We start from the raw sequence: 14723 nt of genomic DNA on the forward strand, positions 1-14723 counted from the left end.
GAAGGCAGGGGTGGAGGGGACCTCCTGATCACCTTACTACATTTGGATCCACAGGATCTGAAATTATCAGAGCTAATCTTTAAAAAAGTAGGGAAACAAATGACTGCCCAGCTTTGATTTCTAAAAGAATAATTTGGAATACATTGGCACTTAAGAAATGATTATATTGAAACTTGAACACATTATCTTTGGGTTTCTTAAGCCTGGTTCGTTTTTATCCATCAGTACTTGGCAGGCTCAGAGGCAATGAGAAGTCATCTGATAGCTAGAGTGGACTTCCAGTTCAAGGTGTTCCCTTATGTTGCACATTTTTCTCAAGTTCAATAATATTTTAATGAAAAATTCAGGAGATGTTCAAAGAATGGAGTTGCCAATGCAAAGTTCACTAGGCTTGCATCATGGTTCAGAAAATTATTTAGCTGAGTTTCTGGCATTATTCATATTTTGGATTTGCTAATGGCATAGCCAAGGGAAATATTAGAGGAATCCACTTAAAAATACAGATCCATCTATGTCCCAAGTGCCGTATGAAGCCCACTCATTCAATTAAGGAAAGCATACCTACTATGTGCAAAGTAGAGGGAGTTAAGAATCACTTAAAAGAAATGTTGGAGTACAAACTTCCAGTTATAAAATAACTAAGTCCTGGGGGTATAACATACAGTATAATGAATAGTTAATAATACTATATTGTGTATTTGAAAGTTACTAAGAGGGTAGATCTTAAAAGTTCTCATCATAAGAAAACAAATTTGTAACTATACGTGGTGATGGATGTTAACTCGACTTAGCGTGGTGAACATTTCACAGTATATACAAATATCGAGTCATTATGTTATACACCTGAAACTAATATAATGTTATATGTCAATTATATCTCAATAAAAAAAATGTTGGGGACTCTGGGGAGGTGAGGGCTCTGTGAGAAGACTGCAGTCCGTCCCTGCCCCCTGCTTCTTAGAAAAAAGTATAGTCCCACTGGTTTTGAATGTTGTGTCACCTCTGGCAGGGTATGCAGTCCACCTGCACAAGGTGCCTAGAGGAGCGTCAGCATGCTACAGGCTCTCGTGGGCAGCTCCAGCAAATCCTAGTGGCCAGCATCATTCCCTGGGAGGCCCTTCAAATACACAAGTTCCTGGACCCTGCCCAGGGGATTCTGATAACCATCCTGTTTTAGGGTTCCTGGGTTGAGTCAAATAGAAATCTTTTAAATGGTGCATAGTGAAATTCCTGGAAATCTGACTCATAACTTTCAAATTACAGCTGAAGATAGCTGGTTATATTCTGTTTAAGATGGTTAGGCTGAGCTTGTAGTTTCTGTGGATTGGGGAACACTGGATTGAAAGAGGAAGCCTATGTAAATAAATATATTTGCTGTTACTAGTCCATTACTATAGGAATGGCAGGTAGTTCCAAATCTACTATTCTAAATATCAGGCTGATCACGTCTGAAAAATGTGATGTGAGGATGATTGGTACCAAGGAGCAGAGTTGTAAACTGTACACCGGCTCTGGGCACCTCCACCTGAGCCCATGAGCCCAGTCTGGCCACCTTACCCTTACCCAGATCTAGACAGCTGTGGAAATAAATGAAGACCTGCCAAATGGGAAATGCAAAGGCTCTGTATTCTGAACTTGCTCTAGCAGGGGAGTCAGCCACCATTACTTACATTTTGGCAGAGACTTAAAGGCAGGCAGAGGGAAGGGTTTACAGAGCAACACAGGGAAGGCTCAGCGCGCCCTGACGAGGCTGTTGGCCTGGAGAAGGTGGAGGCGGCTGACCAGAAGTGGGGCATCCTGTGTGACTGGTCCGGGACACATGTTTGGCTTTCTCTGGCTGGTCCTAAGTCGGAAGCAGGGGCAAAAATTAGGGAAGCTGTCAGTTATTGATGAAGTCCTGGCCATTTGGGGCTGATGGTTGCAGAAGTTACTGTCTAGCTTCCTGGATTGTCTGCAGAGCTAGCAGTCTGGCTTCCTGAAAGGCTGACGTACAGCAGGCTGGCTTTGTGGGTTGTTCATTATGAATAAGGGGTTGGTTTCCTGGGAAGGTTGTGGATCAGAGTTCTTTTTTTATATGTGGTCTGGCCATTGTCCACTTGTATATTTAGTCTCTTGTTCTCCCTTTCTGGTCATTTGCTTGCTTGTGAGAGGTTGAGATGACCAATTCAGGGGAAATGAGACTTCACCATTTGGAGATTGGCCACTCGTCTTCATAGTCAACTGTATCGCAAGGTCTTCTTGAGCTTCTTATAGTTGTATCATCATGGCAATCATCTGATGAGAGAGTGGTTGCACAGAAGCGTTTAGGAGTCTGGATAAAATGCAATGAGCCAGCACTGTAACCACTGATAGGGTCCCTTCCAGCAAAGTTCAAGAGCAGTTCTTCTCTGATGTCTCTTCCAATAGACGAAATCCCTTGGTCGAAGATCCTGAATAGGCTGTTTAGGAAGATGTTGTGGAAAGGTGGCCTTAACCTGTTGATGGTAGGACCCTTGCAGTATTTTGCCGTGTCTGCACGCAGCAGTGCAGAGTCTAGAATTGGAGGTGCGATCCCTAGATACATGGGCCTTCCAGTTACTAATTCATAGGGGGATGACCGATATGTCCCTGAGGGAGTGGACCATAAGACTAGGGAGCTCAAAGGTTTCTGACAGTTTTGCTAATTTTAATGTAAGGAGGACATTGGTCCTTTCAACTTTTCCAGAAGATTGTAGGTGGCAAGGGCAGTGTAGTTTTTGAATAAGGGATAACACTTTACAGAGTTCTTTCATGTGGTTCCCTTAAAGTGTGTGCCTCAGGCACTTGATATAAAAGTTGGAGTGTCCCAGGTTGGAAACACAAAAGCAAGCAACTTTATAGTGATTGTAAGGGCTGTAGCTTTTCGGTGAGCAAATGCTTCAATCCATCCTGAAAATAGACATATGATTACTAAACTGTATTTAAATCCTGTGGAAGGTGAAAGCTGGACAAAATCCATCTGAAGGTGTTCAAAGGGCTCTGGAAGCTTGGTTCCTGGCCATGTCCAACCTTCACAGTTTTCCCAGTATTGTGTTGTTGACAGGTGACATATGACCCAAAAACTAACCTCAGCTGTCTTTTTAAAGTTTCCCCACCAATGTTGATTTAAGAAACTAAGCAACCTGTCTATTCATGATGAGTAGTTTAATGGAGAAATTCGCCTCATATTAATTTGAAATCACCTTGTGCTACCAAGTGCCCATCTTGATAATGCCAGAGGTTACCTGAGTGAGGGGTACAACCAGATTTTTTTCCATTCTTGCTTTTCAAAACCAGGGGCTAAATGTTGATATTTTATAATGGCCTCTTTGAATCCCTCCAGAGATTTATCCTTTGAGGGTTTAGATGGGATCATAAGCTGATTAAAAAGGTTTATTTGGCATAACAATCTGCTAGAGCATTTCCGTTAGCTTCCATATTATCTTTTTTAACATGGGCCTCCCCCTTTCTAATAGCCCCCTCTCTAGGAAGTAGGAGTGCATCTAAGAGTTCCTTAACTTGCTGTCCATTTTTGATGGGGGTTCCAGCAGAAGTGAGAAACCCGCTTTGTTTCCGAAGCATCCCAAAGCCGTGTGCTGCTCCAGGAGGCTGTCTGCTCTCTGTATGGGTGCGTGCTTTCCGGTCTTTGGCTGGTTCACGTGCTCTAGGAAGCACAGCCAGTTGTGCCAGCGGGGCTGGTTTTTCCTCAGGTGAAGGACCGTATTCTAAAGGGGCCCTTACACTAGTGAGAGCATCTCCTGCTTGATAACGTCCAGTTTCAGTGTTGAGATACGACCCAGCAACAGATAATATTAGGTCAGCATTCTCAAGCGGAGTCTCTAATTTACCTCAGTGAGTTCTGTAACCGAGAGAAGACAATCACCAGGCTCCCCTTCTTTTGGGAGGAGCAGGATTCAGGGTGTTGCAGCGGTGAATGGTAATGGAAGAGGGAGATACCGACAGAATCTCCTAAGAGGGTACTTAGCGTTGCTGGCTGAAGAGTGCTGTGTGTTCTCACTAGTACCGTCAGTGCTTCATGAGGAACCGTGAGGTCCAGCAGGGAGCACGCAGCAGAAGCAGCAACACATTTTGCAGCATAGCAGCTGTTGCCTGAAGACAAGAGGGATAAGCCTTTGCAGTGTGGTCAAGGGTAAGGCTGTGGTAAACAATGGGTTTTGATGGTTCCCATGAAGTTGAGTTAAAATCCCAAGGGCTTGTCCAGGTTGCTTACGCACAAACAGACAAAATGGCTTTTTGGAGTTAGGGATGCCTAGAGAGGGAGGCTGCTGAAGAGCCTTCTTCAGGTTCCAGAAGGCCTGTTTGTGTCTGGGCGCCCCGAGCAGTCAGTCTCTCACTGAGGACTTAGTCAGTTCATAAAGAGGTGCTACAATCTCAGAAAACTTTGGCTCATTGTCTTCAGTATCCAATGAAACCTAGACATCCTCCCCATTGTTCTGTTGAGCGGTCGAGGGGCGTTTTGGATAGCTGTTAGCTCATCAGGAGAGAGTGTTCTTCCCTCGTTAGATAGGTCATGCACTGAATGAACTGTGTTCTGGCAAAATTGTAATTTATCTTTTGAAACTATGTCCCTTTTCTGCTAAGGCTGAGAGCAAGAAAACGGACTTCTTTTTACAGGCTTCTTCATTCCCTGAACAAACTGGAAGCTCATCTACGTGGTGTATCGGGCATGAATCAGAGGGAAATTTACATCTTTTAAGTGTTGATGAAGGAAGTGAGAAAGATACGAGGGAGCCTCGGTGACCCCTGGGGGATGACTGTGCGGGTATCCTGCTGTCCTCCCCTGGTGGACAATGAAAAGGCAGAGCAGAGGTCAACTACAGTGAAGCAGCAAGTGGCTTCAGGAGGAGTTGATGGCAGGATGGTGTTTGGGTTAGGTACGACCAGGGAGCGAGGGATGACAGCTTTGTTGATGGCCCTGAGGTCTTGAACAAATTGATATCCTCATCCATTTGGTTAGTTTACTGGTGAGACAGGAGTGTAACAACAGCTGGTTCAGGGTCTGAGAAGACCTCTGGATTTGTCTTTCAACTATAGGTTTCATCCCTTCCTTTGCTTCTGCCTTCGAGGGATGCTGGGGAAGTTTAGGTAACGTTAGGTAGGAGCTATCTGAACTTTATGGGTCCTGCTCCAATTATGTGGTGATGTCAGTAGAATATTTAGCCCGTGGAGTGTCAGGTACAGTGTCAAGATCTTTGGGGTCTACATCAAATATAACAGAGGAGGCAAGATGTATCCAGAGCCTGACTATGAATAGCGGAGCCCTCTGGGACCTCAAGAAATGGTCTGTGTGTATTTAATATCACAATTCCATTTGCAAAGTAAGTCTCTGCCTATTAAATTTGCAGGGGTGGTATCACGGAGCAGGAAGGGATGTTTTTTAGTCAAGGGTCCACAGGTTACAATTAAGAACAAGGAGATTGGGAAAACCTGTGGGCTGTTTGGAATACCTACCACCTGTGTGGTGTGTTTACTCCGACGAAGAGGCTGAGCAAAGGTGGTGGCGTTTAACAAAGAAAGAGTGGCACTGTATCCACCAGGAATTGATGAAGATGACCATCAACATTTATAGTTCACCCTGAGTGTCTAAGGGTGTGGCAGGATATTGGGCGCTTTTTCCTTCCTCAGAGCACCCTCATGGATCTGAATTGAGCGATTTTTCCTTGTCTTGTTTTTTTTCAGTGTCCCTTCTGTTGACAATATCTGCAAGTGTCCTTGTCAGTTGGTGGTTGGTTGGGGAGTGGGCCACCCAGCTGTTTCATTTGCAGGCCCCACCTTTACTTTGGGTCTTGTCTCATTTTTAAAGTCCTTTCAAAATGTTCTGCCAGGTTTTGGAGTTCAACCAAAAGGGCTATTTCCCCTTCTGATTTCTGCTTTCAAATTAGTTCTCCAATTTCTTTTTCTTGTTGACAAAATGAGATGCCAGGGCTGCTGTTACATCAGCACCTCCTTTAGCTCCGGAATGTTGTGGGAAGATATTTTCTAATCTATCTTGAAAATCTCCTAGTGTTTCACCTTTTTGTTTGTTTGTTTGCATGATTTTTGTTTGAATTATGGTCCAGTCAATTTTTATTGGAAACGTTTCAGGTATGGATTTTAAGAGACTTTGACTGACTTTTCTGGCCTTTTTTGGGACCCTCAGGTTTGTTGTGAAGAGAGGGATCCATTGGGTCCCTTTCTAGTCAGTCCCGTCAGTTTCTGCCATCCAGGTCTGGGGTTCTAGCCAACAAGTTCTAACAAGTTGATAGAGGTCAGGTAACCCTGGGTCACATGCACCCAGAAGAGTTCTAAATTCTTCCACGAATGTTTGGTGATCTTATTTGGGTTTAGGGACCTCGTTATAGCTCTTAATTCAGCTCAGGTCTAAGGTTTAAATTCTGTAGTTGCCTGCATATCTGGCTTATGGGAGGGATAAATCCTTAGAGGCAACTGGCATTTGGGGGTTTTTAGGAACGATGTGGGGTACGGGTGGAGGATCTGGACAAGGGGGAGAGAAGGGAGATGCGGAAGGAGTGAGATCAGAAAGTCAAGAGGGAAGCACGAGAGCTGGATATATGGAGGCAACTGGAGGTCAAGTAGGGAGAGAATTTCTAGGGAAATGAGTCTAATTTGTTCTTGCTTAATTTGTCAAATTGCTCATTAGCTTTGGCCAAAGAATCTTATTTTTTTGTTCAGAATTTCATTTGGGGTCCTCTGCATGCCAATCAAAAACTGCTGCCCATTGGGCTTGTGAAATCTTATTCCCTTTCTTTTTTTTTTAAACGTTTTATTTTTCCTTTTTCTCCCCAAAGCCCCCGGTACATAGTTGTGTATTTTTAGTTGTGGGTCCTTCTAGTTGTGGGTCCTTCTAGTTGTGGCATGTGGGACGCCACCTCAGCATGGCCTGAGGAGCGGTGCCATGTCTGTGCCCAGTATTCGAACCGGTGGAACTCTGGGCTGCTGAAGTGGAGCGTGTGAACTTAACCACTCGGCCACGGGGCCAGACCCCTTGTTCCCTTTCTTAAGGCACCTCTTAATGAACAATTTTGTTTAAATCAAATGTTTCGCAGAGTGGCCGCTGAAGGCCCAAATCATCCTTGGTGAAGTTAAGCCATTTAGAAAGACAGGCACAAGAATTCGGATTATAAGGAGAGTACACATAAGCGGGAATTTTTGCAGGCAGAGGAGAGGATTTAGACTTAGGTGACCATGAGAGGTGGTGACAGTCAGTAGGAATGTAATGCTTATGCATCTCATGTCTTGGGCCCCCCGCCTGACAGTTGGCCACCTCCAAACACAGACCTGACAGTCCGCACACCCTGGCAGGCAGAAAGCCAGAGGGAATGCTCTCTGGATCAAAGCCAAGCTCTCTGGACACGAAATTGAGACAGAAGGAGAACCTCATCTGGGTTTAGTGGTAACCACGGCAGTTTGTCCAAGTGGATGTCAGCCGAGTGAGAACCACAAACTCGTGGGTCTGTGAGAGCGGCTCCCACAACAGGCTTCTAGGGCCTGTGCCTGTGTTCTGCCCTCTAACTTTCCCTCTTATGACAAACAACACTTTTACACAGCACAGCACAAAACAAGACAAAAGACAGCAAAAGGGATGGAAAAGAATGGCCTGATTCCACCAAGGATGCCAAAAAAAAAGGAACCAATGATGAAACCCAGGTACCAAACCGAAGAAGAAACAGCTGAGGAACTCAGTGCAAAGAGATCGGGGTTCAGACCTGATCCTGACTTACCACGTCGTCATGGACTGGACAAACAGAAAGGCACGAGGGGCCTCTGTGGGTACCACACCTGGTCAAAGGCTAGGGTACACGGTGACAGGCAGTGCGGACCAGGTCTTGTGGAGCCTCCATGATTAACAGTAGAAATCAGTGAAGACCAACCAAATGAGAAAAGGAAAGGCCGTTTACTCTGAGCTCGCTCTAGCAAAGGAGCCAGGCACCATCACTTGAGTTCTGGCAGCGACTCAGAGGCAGGCAGAGGAGTGAGAAGGGTTTACAGAGGAACACAGGGAAGCCTCAGTGCACCCTGACGGGGCTGTTGGCCTGGGGAAGCTGGAGGCGGCCGACTAGAAGTGGGGCGTCCTGTGGGATCGGTCGGGGGCACATGTTTGGTGTTCTCTGGGTGATCCTAAGTTGGAAGCAGGGACAAAAATTACGGAAGCTGTCAGTTATTGATGAAGTCCTGGCCGTTTTGGGTCAATTATTACAGAAGTTATTGTTTAGCCTCCCAGGTTGTCCCTAGAGATAGCAGTCTGGCTTCCACTTGACCGACGTATGGCAGGCTGGCTTCCTGCGTTTTTGTTGGTAGATAAGCTGTTAGTTTTCTGGGCAGGTTGCTTTAGATTATGGGTCAAAGTTCTAAATGTGGTCTGGCCACTGTCTATTGGTATGTTCAGTCTTTCATGGCTCTCGTTAGAATTTCTGGTTCTGCCATTAGTTTACTCTTTTTTTTTTTTTTAAATGTACATTTTTTATTTTAATTAATTAATTAATTAATTTCTTTTGCGGAAGATTAGCCCTGAGCTAACTGCTGCCAATCCTCCTCTTTTTGCTCAGGAAGACTGGCCCTGAGCTAACATTCGTGCCCATCTTCTTCTACTTTATATGTGGGACGCCTACCTCAGCATGGCTTGCCAAGCGGTGCCATGTCCGCAGCCGGGATCCGAACCGGTGAACTCCAGGTTGCCGAAGCGGAACGTGCGCACTTAACCGCTGCACCACCGGGCCGGCCCCTAGTTTACTCTTGACCAAAAAAAAAAAAAATCCCTCATCACTTGGGGTCTCCCTGTGTGCCCTGTGTGGGTTTAGTAGGCAGAGTTTGCATGGTACTTTGAGATCTAGAAGTCTTTTCCCTTCCCCCGTTCCCACTCAGCCTGTCCTTTTGTGTAATCATCTCTCTGTGGGTAACCCTTCCCTGGGAGCTCCTGAAGTCTGTGCCCAGAGCAAGTAAGGTCCCGCAAGAAGCTGAGAGGGAGGGAGCGTTAGTACTTTAGATGGCTGGGGATTTCTGTATTTTTAAAATGTTAGTCCCCTTTTTCGAAGAAAATAGGGCATAGTAGTTTGGAAGTACTTTTAGAAATAAGAAGTAGTTTGTCCTGGAAATTTTATTTCCTTATAACTGGCACGTTTCTTAATAGCCAAGCATTATGATCACAAAGGCCCAAAATAGCCTCTGCAAGGTTGTTCTGAGCTCCAGAACCCCTGGGAGGTGGCCTCAGGGAGCTCTGGGCCTCCCAGAACGTTCTGGAAACCAAAGGAGAGAGCAGGATAGAAGTCTCTGGGCCACCGTGGGCCCCACCTCAGCCATGAGAGCAGATCCGCAGAAGTGAGATCTGAGAGACACTCCCCAGGGGCAGCTGCTTTTCCACTGAATTAACCTCTGTTAAATATTTCCACTTCCAGGTCTGTGGTTAGGGATCATCATCTGTGCAGTCTCTCAAGCTGTGTGTTTTCTAGGATTTGTTGCTCGGCTAAATTGGAAAAAAGCCTGTCAACAGGTAACTAACTATGTTCATTGCTATCCCATTAAAGTTTCCTCTCCTGAAGACAAACAGAATCAGCTTTGGCTCTCTCTCTCCTCTTGGAAGTTCTTTTCTCTTTTATCGTGAAAGCTACTTTTCTGTTGTTTTAACTGGATTTAATTCAGATGTGAAGGGCCAGGTGACTGGATTTATCCATTCTCCATTGTTAATTCATTAATTAGAAAAATATGGAATTCCTTTCTTCCTCGTATCCTGTGCTAGGCTGTGGCCCTTGTGCCTGAAAAGCCAGTTTCAGGACAAGATTTGCAACTGGAGAGAAAGGTGGGATGCCGTAAAATTCATCTTGATATGTTTTTTATGATCTCAAAATATTTCATCAAGATACCTGTGTGCATCTTTCTCTCCAACTTTATAGGGTCAATGTAGGGTCTGAAAATAGGTGAGAGATAAATCTGGAGGCAAAAGAAGGGAGAATTCTCACTGAATTTGGTCCCTGTCTTCTCCCTCATCATGTGCTTTTTCTGTCCAACCTTCCCCCATCCACTGACCCCATGTCAATCTTTATGATGGATGATTCCAGGCTTGTGAACTAGAGAAGCGCCAATGTTGCATGTCTGTTAAAGAAAATGGATTGGCTTTTCCTAAACTGGGTAGTCAAGTGTTTCATTAACACTATGGTAAAGCCCTGTGGATTTACTTTGAGTTTCGTTTTCTAGGCTCAGGTACATGCCAATTTGAAACGAAAGGCACCGGATGGGACTTCTGCTTTCTCTCAGGACCTGCTTGACCCAGGTATCATATGATAGAACAGCTCTACTCTTGGAACAGGCCTGTCTAGCTGGTCCTAGAAGGGCCATTTGTGGGACAGAACTAGATTTGCTGCTGGGTGCTCCCATTTAAATAAGGAGGTGTTTCAGAAACAAATGATAAAGTCAGTTAACACCCAATTTGAGGTAAACAGACTCGACAAGACTGTTACAGATGATGAAAGGCTACAGGTAGCCACTTCCTTGCTAGTACTTATGTAGGCATTCTACAGACATTTCCTTTTTTTTTTCCCCCCAAAGATTGGCATTGAGCTAACATCTGCCAATCTTTTTTTTTTTCTTCTTCTCCCCAAAGTCCCCCAGTACATAGTTGTATATTCTAGTTATAGGTCCTTCTAATTCTGCTATGTGGGCCACCACCTCAGCATGGCCTGATGAGCAGTGCTAGGTCCGCACCCCGGATCCGAACCAGTGAAACCCTGGGTGGCTGAAGCAGAGCACGCGGACTTCAGCGCTCGGCCACGGGCCGGCCCCTCTACAGACAATTCTAATGCTTGGTCATCTGTGCTTTGACCACGTCTGACATTGGTATGTTTGTTTCAGTGGGGTCCCTGCTGTCTGTCAGGCAAACGTAGGTGGGCTTTAAACAGGTTATGATTTTGACTATACTTTTGATGAACATGATGCAAATGTGTGTATCTTTTTCCTTCTGTCAATTTAGTAACCCTGCCACATTCCCAGTTCCTTAGGGAGTTAGTCATCCACTCACACTGGTTACTAGCTCCTTTGTAACTGAAACCCTTTTGAGCTCAAATATTGGCTGGACTGCAGTCAGTGGTCAATTCTGTTGTTTCTGCCAGTTCTGATTCATGTTGTCTAGTCTCCTGTGTGTCTGGTTGACTTTGTGTTCCAGACTGTATTTGAAAACTGTTTGTAGAAGTAACTTGAGCCCTAAGATGTCGTCTGTCTTCAGAGAGGACTTTCCTTTGCTTCTGTCAAACACTTAGGGTTCCCAGCAGTCTAGGGCAATTTCAGAAATCAAGGTCTTTGGACCACTCATCTGACCCAAAGGCGAGCAGTGTGAGGGCTGGCTTACTTCTGGTTCATCCTGAATTCTTGATGCAGCCCCTCGGAGTTCTAACCCGAAGTGCAGAAGGGTTCACTTTGGTAGCTACTGAACTCCCAGAAGCACTGCTCAGCTTCTTAGCTGCATTGTCCAGATGGAGAACTCTCAGGGCAAAAGCTACCCCAAAGGCTGGCGCACTCTTCTGGGTTTCCACCATCTTGCCCTGGTGACTTTTCATTACGTTGTTAGCTCTCTGACCACTGCAAGATATTTTCATTTGTTTCATCCAGCTTTTATAATTATCTTCAGAGGAAGGGTTGGTCTGAGTTTCCTACCGTCTACCATTTGTCAAGTCGGGTTAGTAATAGCACTTAACTCACACTGCTGTTGCCAGGGTAAGCGAGCTCATCCGAGGGCAGTGCTGAGAACAGCGCCTGACGTGGAGTGTCAATGCGAGCTGGTGTTATCCTGTTCAAAACTGTTTTCTCTCAGAACTCCGAGGGCTTGTATCATTCCTGATATTCACTTATGCTTATTAAGAAGTCGAATGCCAATCTTCCGCTTGTTCCCTTGGGGAATCCGCCCCTAGTTCTCTCTGGGGAGCTTTCAGGGTATCTTCCTTCTTCTTACTGTTCTGAAGTGACATGAGACTAAACCTGGGTCTCAGTCACTATCCTGCTTGGTACTTGGCAGGCTCTTTGATGTGAAGATTCTCTTCAGTTCTCTGAATGGCCTTGAATTATTTCTTAAGTTATTTTTCTCCTCCATTGGCCCTGTTCTCTTTCTGAAATACTAATTAGATGGGTGATGGCCCCTTAAAAGTTTCCCATATGATCTGAACTTGGAGAGCTACTGTCCTTCTCTGCTTCTTGCCGTGGGGCAGAGCTCCCTGGAGGACCCAAGCCGACAGTAGGATCCGGTCAGTGTTTGTGAATGAGTGAATGGAGAGGCACTCAAGATAGGGTATCTCTTTTTATCCACTGTAGCAACTGCTTCCTGAATTACCTTCCTGCCAGCTAGTAACACATATACACATCACCGTTTACACAGATGAAAAAAATCCTTTTAAGCTGCTAACCAAGTTCCGTTTTCCTCCCAGTGGACCCTGAAAACCATGGAGGAATTTTAATGGGAGATATCGAAAAAAAAGATGAGACTCAGCTGGATCAGCAGATGCACCAAGAAGAATGTCTTCAGGTCCATCCAAGGGACACAACGAAGTTGTCCGGGAGACAGTTGGTGCTGCGGCGAGGGCTCCTGCTTCTGGGGGTTGTCTCAGTCTTGCTGTTGGGGATCTTAGTGCGAGTATATGTCAGAATTCAGTGATGTGGCAAGAGAGAGCTAGGCAGGTCAAGAGATGCTTTCCAGCTTACAAATAAATAATTCAGAAGCCCAACAGTGGCAGTTCGTTTCAGTTAACGTAATTCAGGAGTGCCCATGGATTTCAAGACTTGAGTGTTCAAAGATGTATTTTCTAATGAAGAAAAGGAACTAAGGTAAAACCTATGTTCTAGTCCAAGACTATGTCTCAAAGGCTACACTGTCTCAACGAAGGACCGCTGTGTACTGACTGCATCCTGCTATAGCTTTGACATTTCTTCTGCTGTTTAGACACGAGCCCATGTACTGAGTGCTTAAGGATTCTTACTATCTGAATTATTTAAAATATATTTTACAATATATCTTTCCTTGTGCCTTAGATTATTATTCAATGGGAAATGGGATTTGTTAATATTCATTTGGGGTCCAGATCTCAGGCACCGTGGGCACTGGAGATGCTTAGGAAGCTAAAAGGGGAGAAGACAGACATTAAGAAGAAAGGAGTCAGATGGCCTCGATTAGCATCAGGGCCAGTCTTAGTTATCTGTTTGGCTGACATGGATTGGCCGAGGCAAGGAGAGATGAAGCTGTAGGCTAAGGCCCCACTGGGAACCAGCACTTCATTTTTCTCGAGTGGTGGGCATCCCAAAGAGAGAAATAAAGGGTCTGAAGAGCTAATGCAGGTAAACTGGAGGAGGAAGTCAGACCCCTTCCTATTTTGATAGAAGGAAGGGGTTAGAAAGTTGGAAGGCAGCAGAAATGAAAAGAAGTTGCTAGGTGAGGGGAGGCTGGGGTCCTGGGCAGGTCCTATTTATCTTCTGTTTGGGTCTGTCCTGGTCTTTAAAAAAGCACTGGCTCTTGGTGCCTTCTCTGGTATATCCAGGAGATTTTATATGGTCGTGTCTCAAAAAAAATAAGGTTTTCATGAATGTTCCCTTCTCCTTGGGCTTAGAAAATAGTTGGGGACGTCTTTGGAGCTGTGAAAATCCAAACGGCCATTGCTGCTTCTTCCCGGGGTGGTCGGTGGACAACGCTTCAATAGCGGCCTTGAATTAAGAACTAACCACACTTGGCTTCAGCCTTCTGGGGGCTGGGTCCACGCTGTGAACCCAGCAAGCCTCAGTACATGTACGCGGAGTGCTGGGATGGATACAAAGAGCTAGGCATGGCCTTCGCCCTGAAAACAGCTGATAGACGAAATCAGAAAAGTTAGCTGCCCTGAGTAAAAAATACCCAGTGGCAGATTTTAGCCGGGGCCACTCTCAGTGCCTCATTCTTCTTGGGTCTACGTAAGTGGAAGGTCTTTTCCAGGGACTAAGATGCAGGCTTGCACTTACGGTGGCCCTCACGGCTGGGCGCCGGCAAAGCCCCCTCTCCCAGCTCTTTGTTAGGAAGCCCCGCACATCCCCTCTTCATTCCATCCCCATTGGACGCCCGAGCCTCCTAGGGCTTTCTCCCACTGCCTGCCCTTCCCCTCGCCAGGTAGGAGCCCCGGGATACGGAGGCTCACCCAACCAGCTGCAAATTGCTGGCAAGGAGCTCATTCGCGGGGAGCAAATTCTTTATCAGCCAGAAAGCGAGGCAGAGGGAGCAATGTCATCTGAAATGCCAGCAGTGTGCTCTGGAGGGCCGCCCTCCCTCCTCGCCCCTCAGCACATCTTCCTTCTCCGACCTGTCGTCTCCCTTGTCATCACCGAGCGCCGCGCCCACGGCTCCCCCACAAGGACGCCCTCTCCCCCGACACCGCGCCTTCCCCTGCCGCTAGGGTGGCCTGCTGCCCCCTCCCCGCCTCATCCCTGGAGCTCCGCTGGCGACGACGGTTGGCCGGGGCGCCGGGGCGGCTGCAGGATGGAGGTGGAGGTGGAGGTGGGGGTGGGGGTGGAGCCCCCCGCCCCCTGCCGCCGCCTCCGCGCTCCCATCGCGTGGGCGCGCCCGCCACCGAGCCGCTCCCGCGCCGGCATGGACCTCGCCGCGGCCGCCGACGCCGAGACCCCCGCGCGCCCGGGCGCCCCCAGCTGGCGCGGCTGCCTGCGGGGCCTGCGGGGCGCGCTGCCGCCCGACGTGCGGCGGGAGGCGGCCG

The 14723-nt window shown here is 46.7% G+C and overlaps 2 protein-coding genes across 2 annotated transcripts in view; both read left to right on the top strand.

The window, feature by feature from the left end:
• The window catches only part of LOC124247979 (multidrug and toxin extrusion protein 1-like), a 36133-nt gene extending 23155 nt beyond the window's left edge, over positions 1–12978 (top strand). Inside the window, exons 15-17 of the mRNA XM_046677900.1 lie at positions 9411–9505; positions 10207–10282; positions 12423–12978. Coding sequence (XP_046533856.1) covers positions 9411–9505; positions 10207–10282; positions 12423–12649 — 398 coding nt within the window. The 3' untranslated portion in view covers positions 12650–12978. The remainder of the gene's footprint in view (positions 1–9410; positions 9506–10206; positions 10283–12422) is intronic.
• Positions 12979–14602: 1624 nt separating this feature from the next.
• LOC124247189 (multidrug and toxin extrusion protein 2-like) overlaps positions 14603–14723 on the top strand; it is a 92163-nt gene continuing 92042 nt past the window's right edge. Inside the window, exon 1 of the mRNA XM_046676271.1 lies at positions 14603–14704. Within this exon, the coding sequence (XP_046532227.1) occupies positions 14603–14704 (102 nt within the window). The remainder of the gene's footprint in view (positions 14705–14723) is intronic.

The sequence above is a fragment of the Equus quagga genome, chromosome 11 (genome assembly GCF_021613505.1).
Source record: "Equus quagga isolate Etosha38 chromosome 11, UCLA_HA_Equagga_1.0, whole genome shotgun sequence".
In the NCBI taxonomy this organism is placed as follows: Eukaryota; Metazoa; Chordata; class Mammalia; order Perissodactyla; family Equidae; genus Equus; species Equus quagga.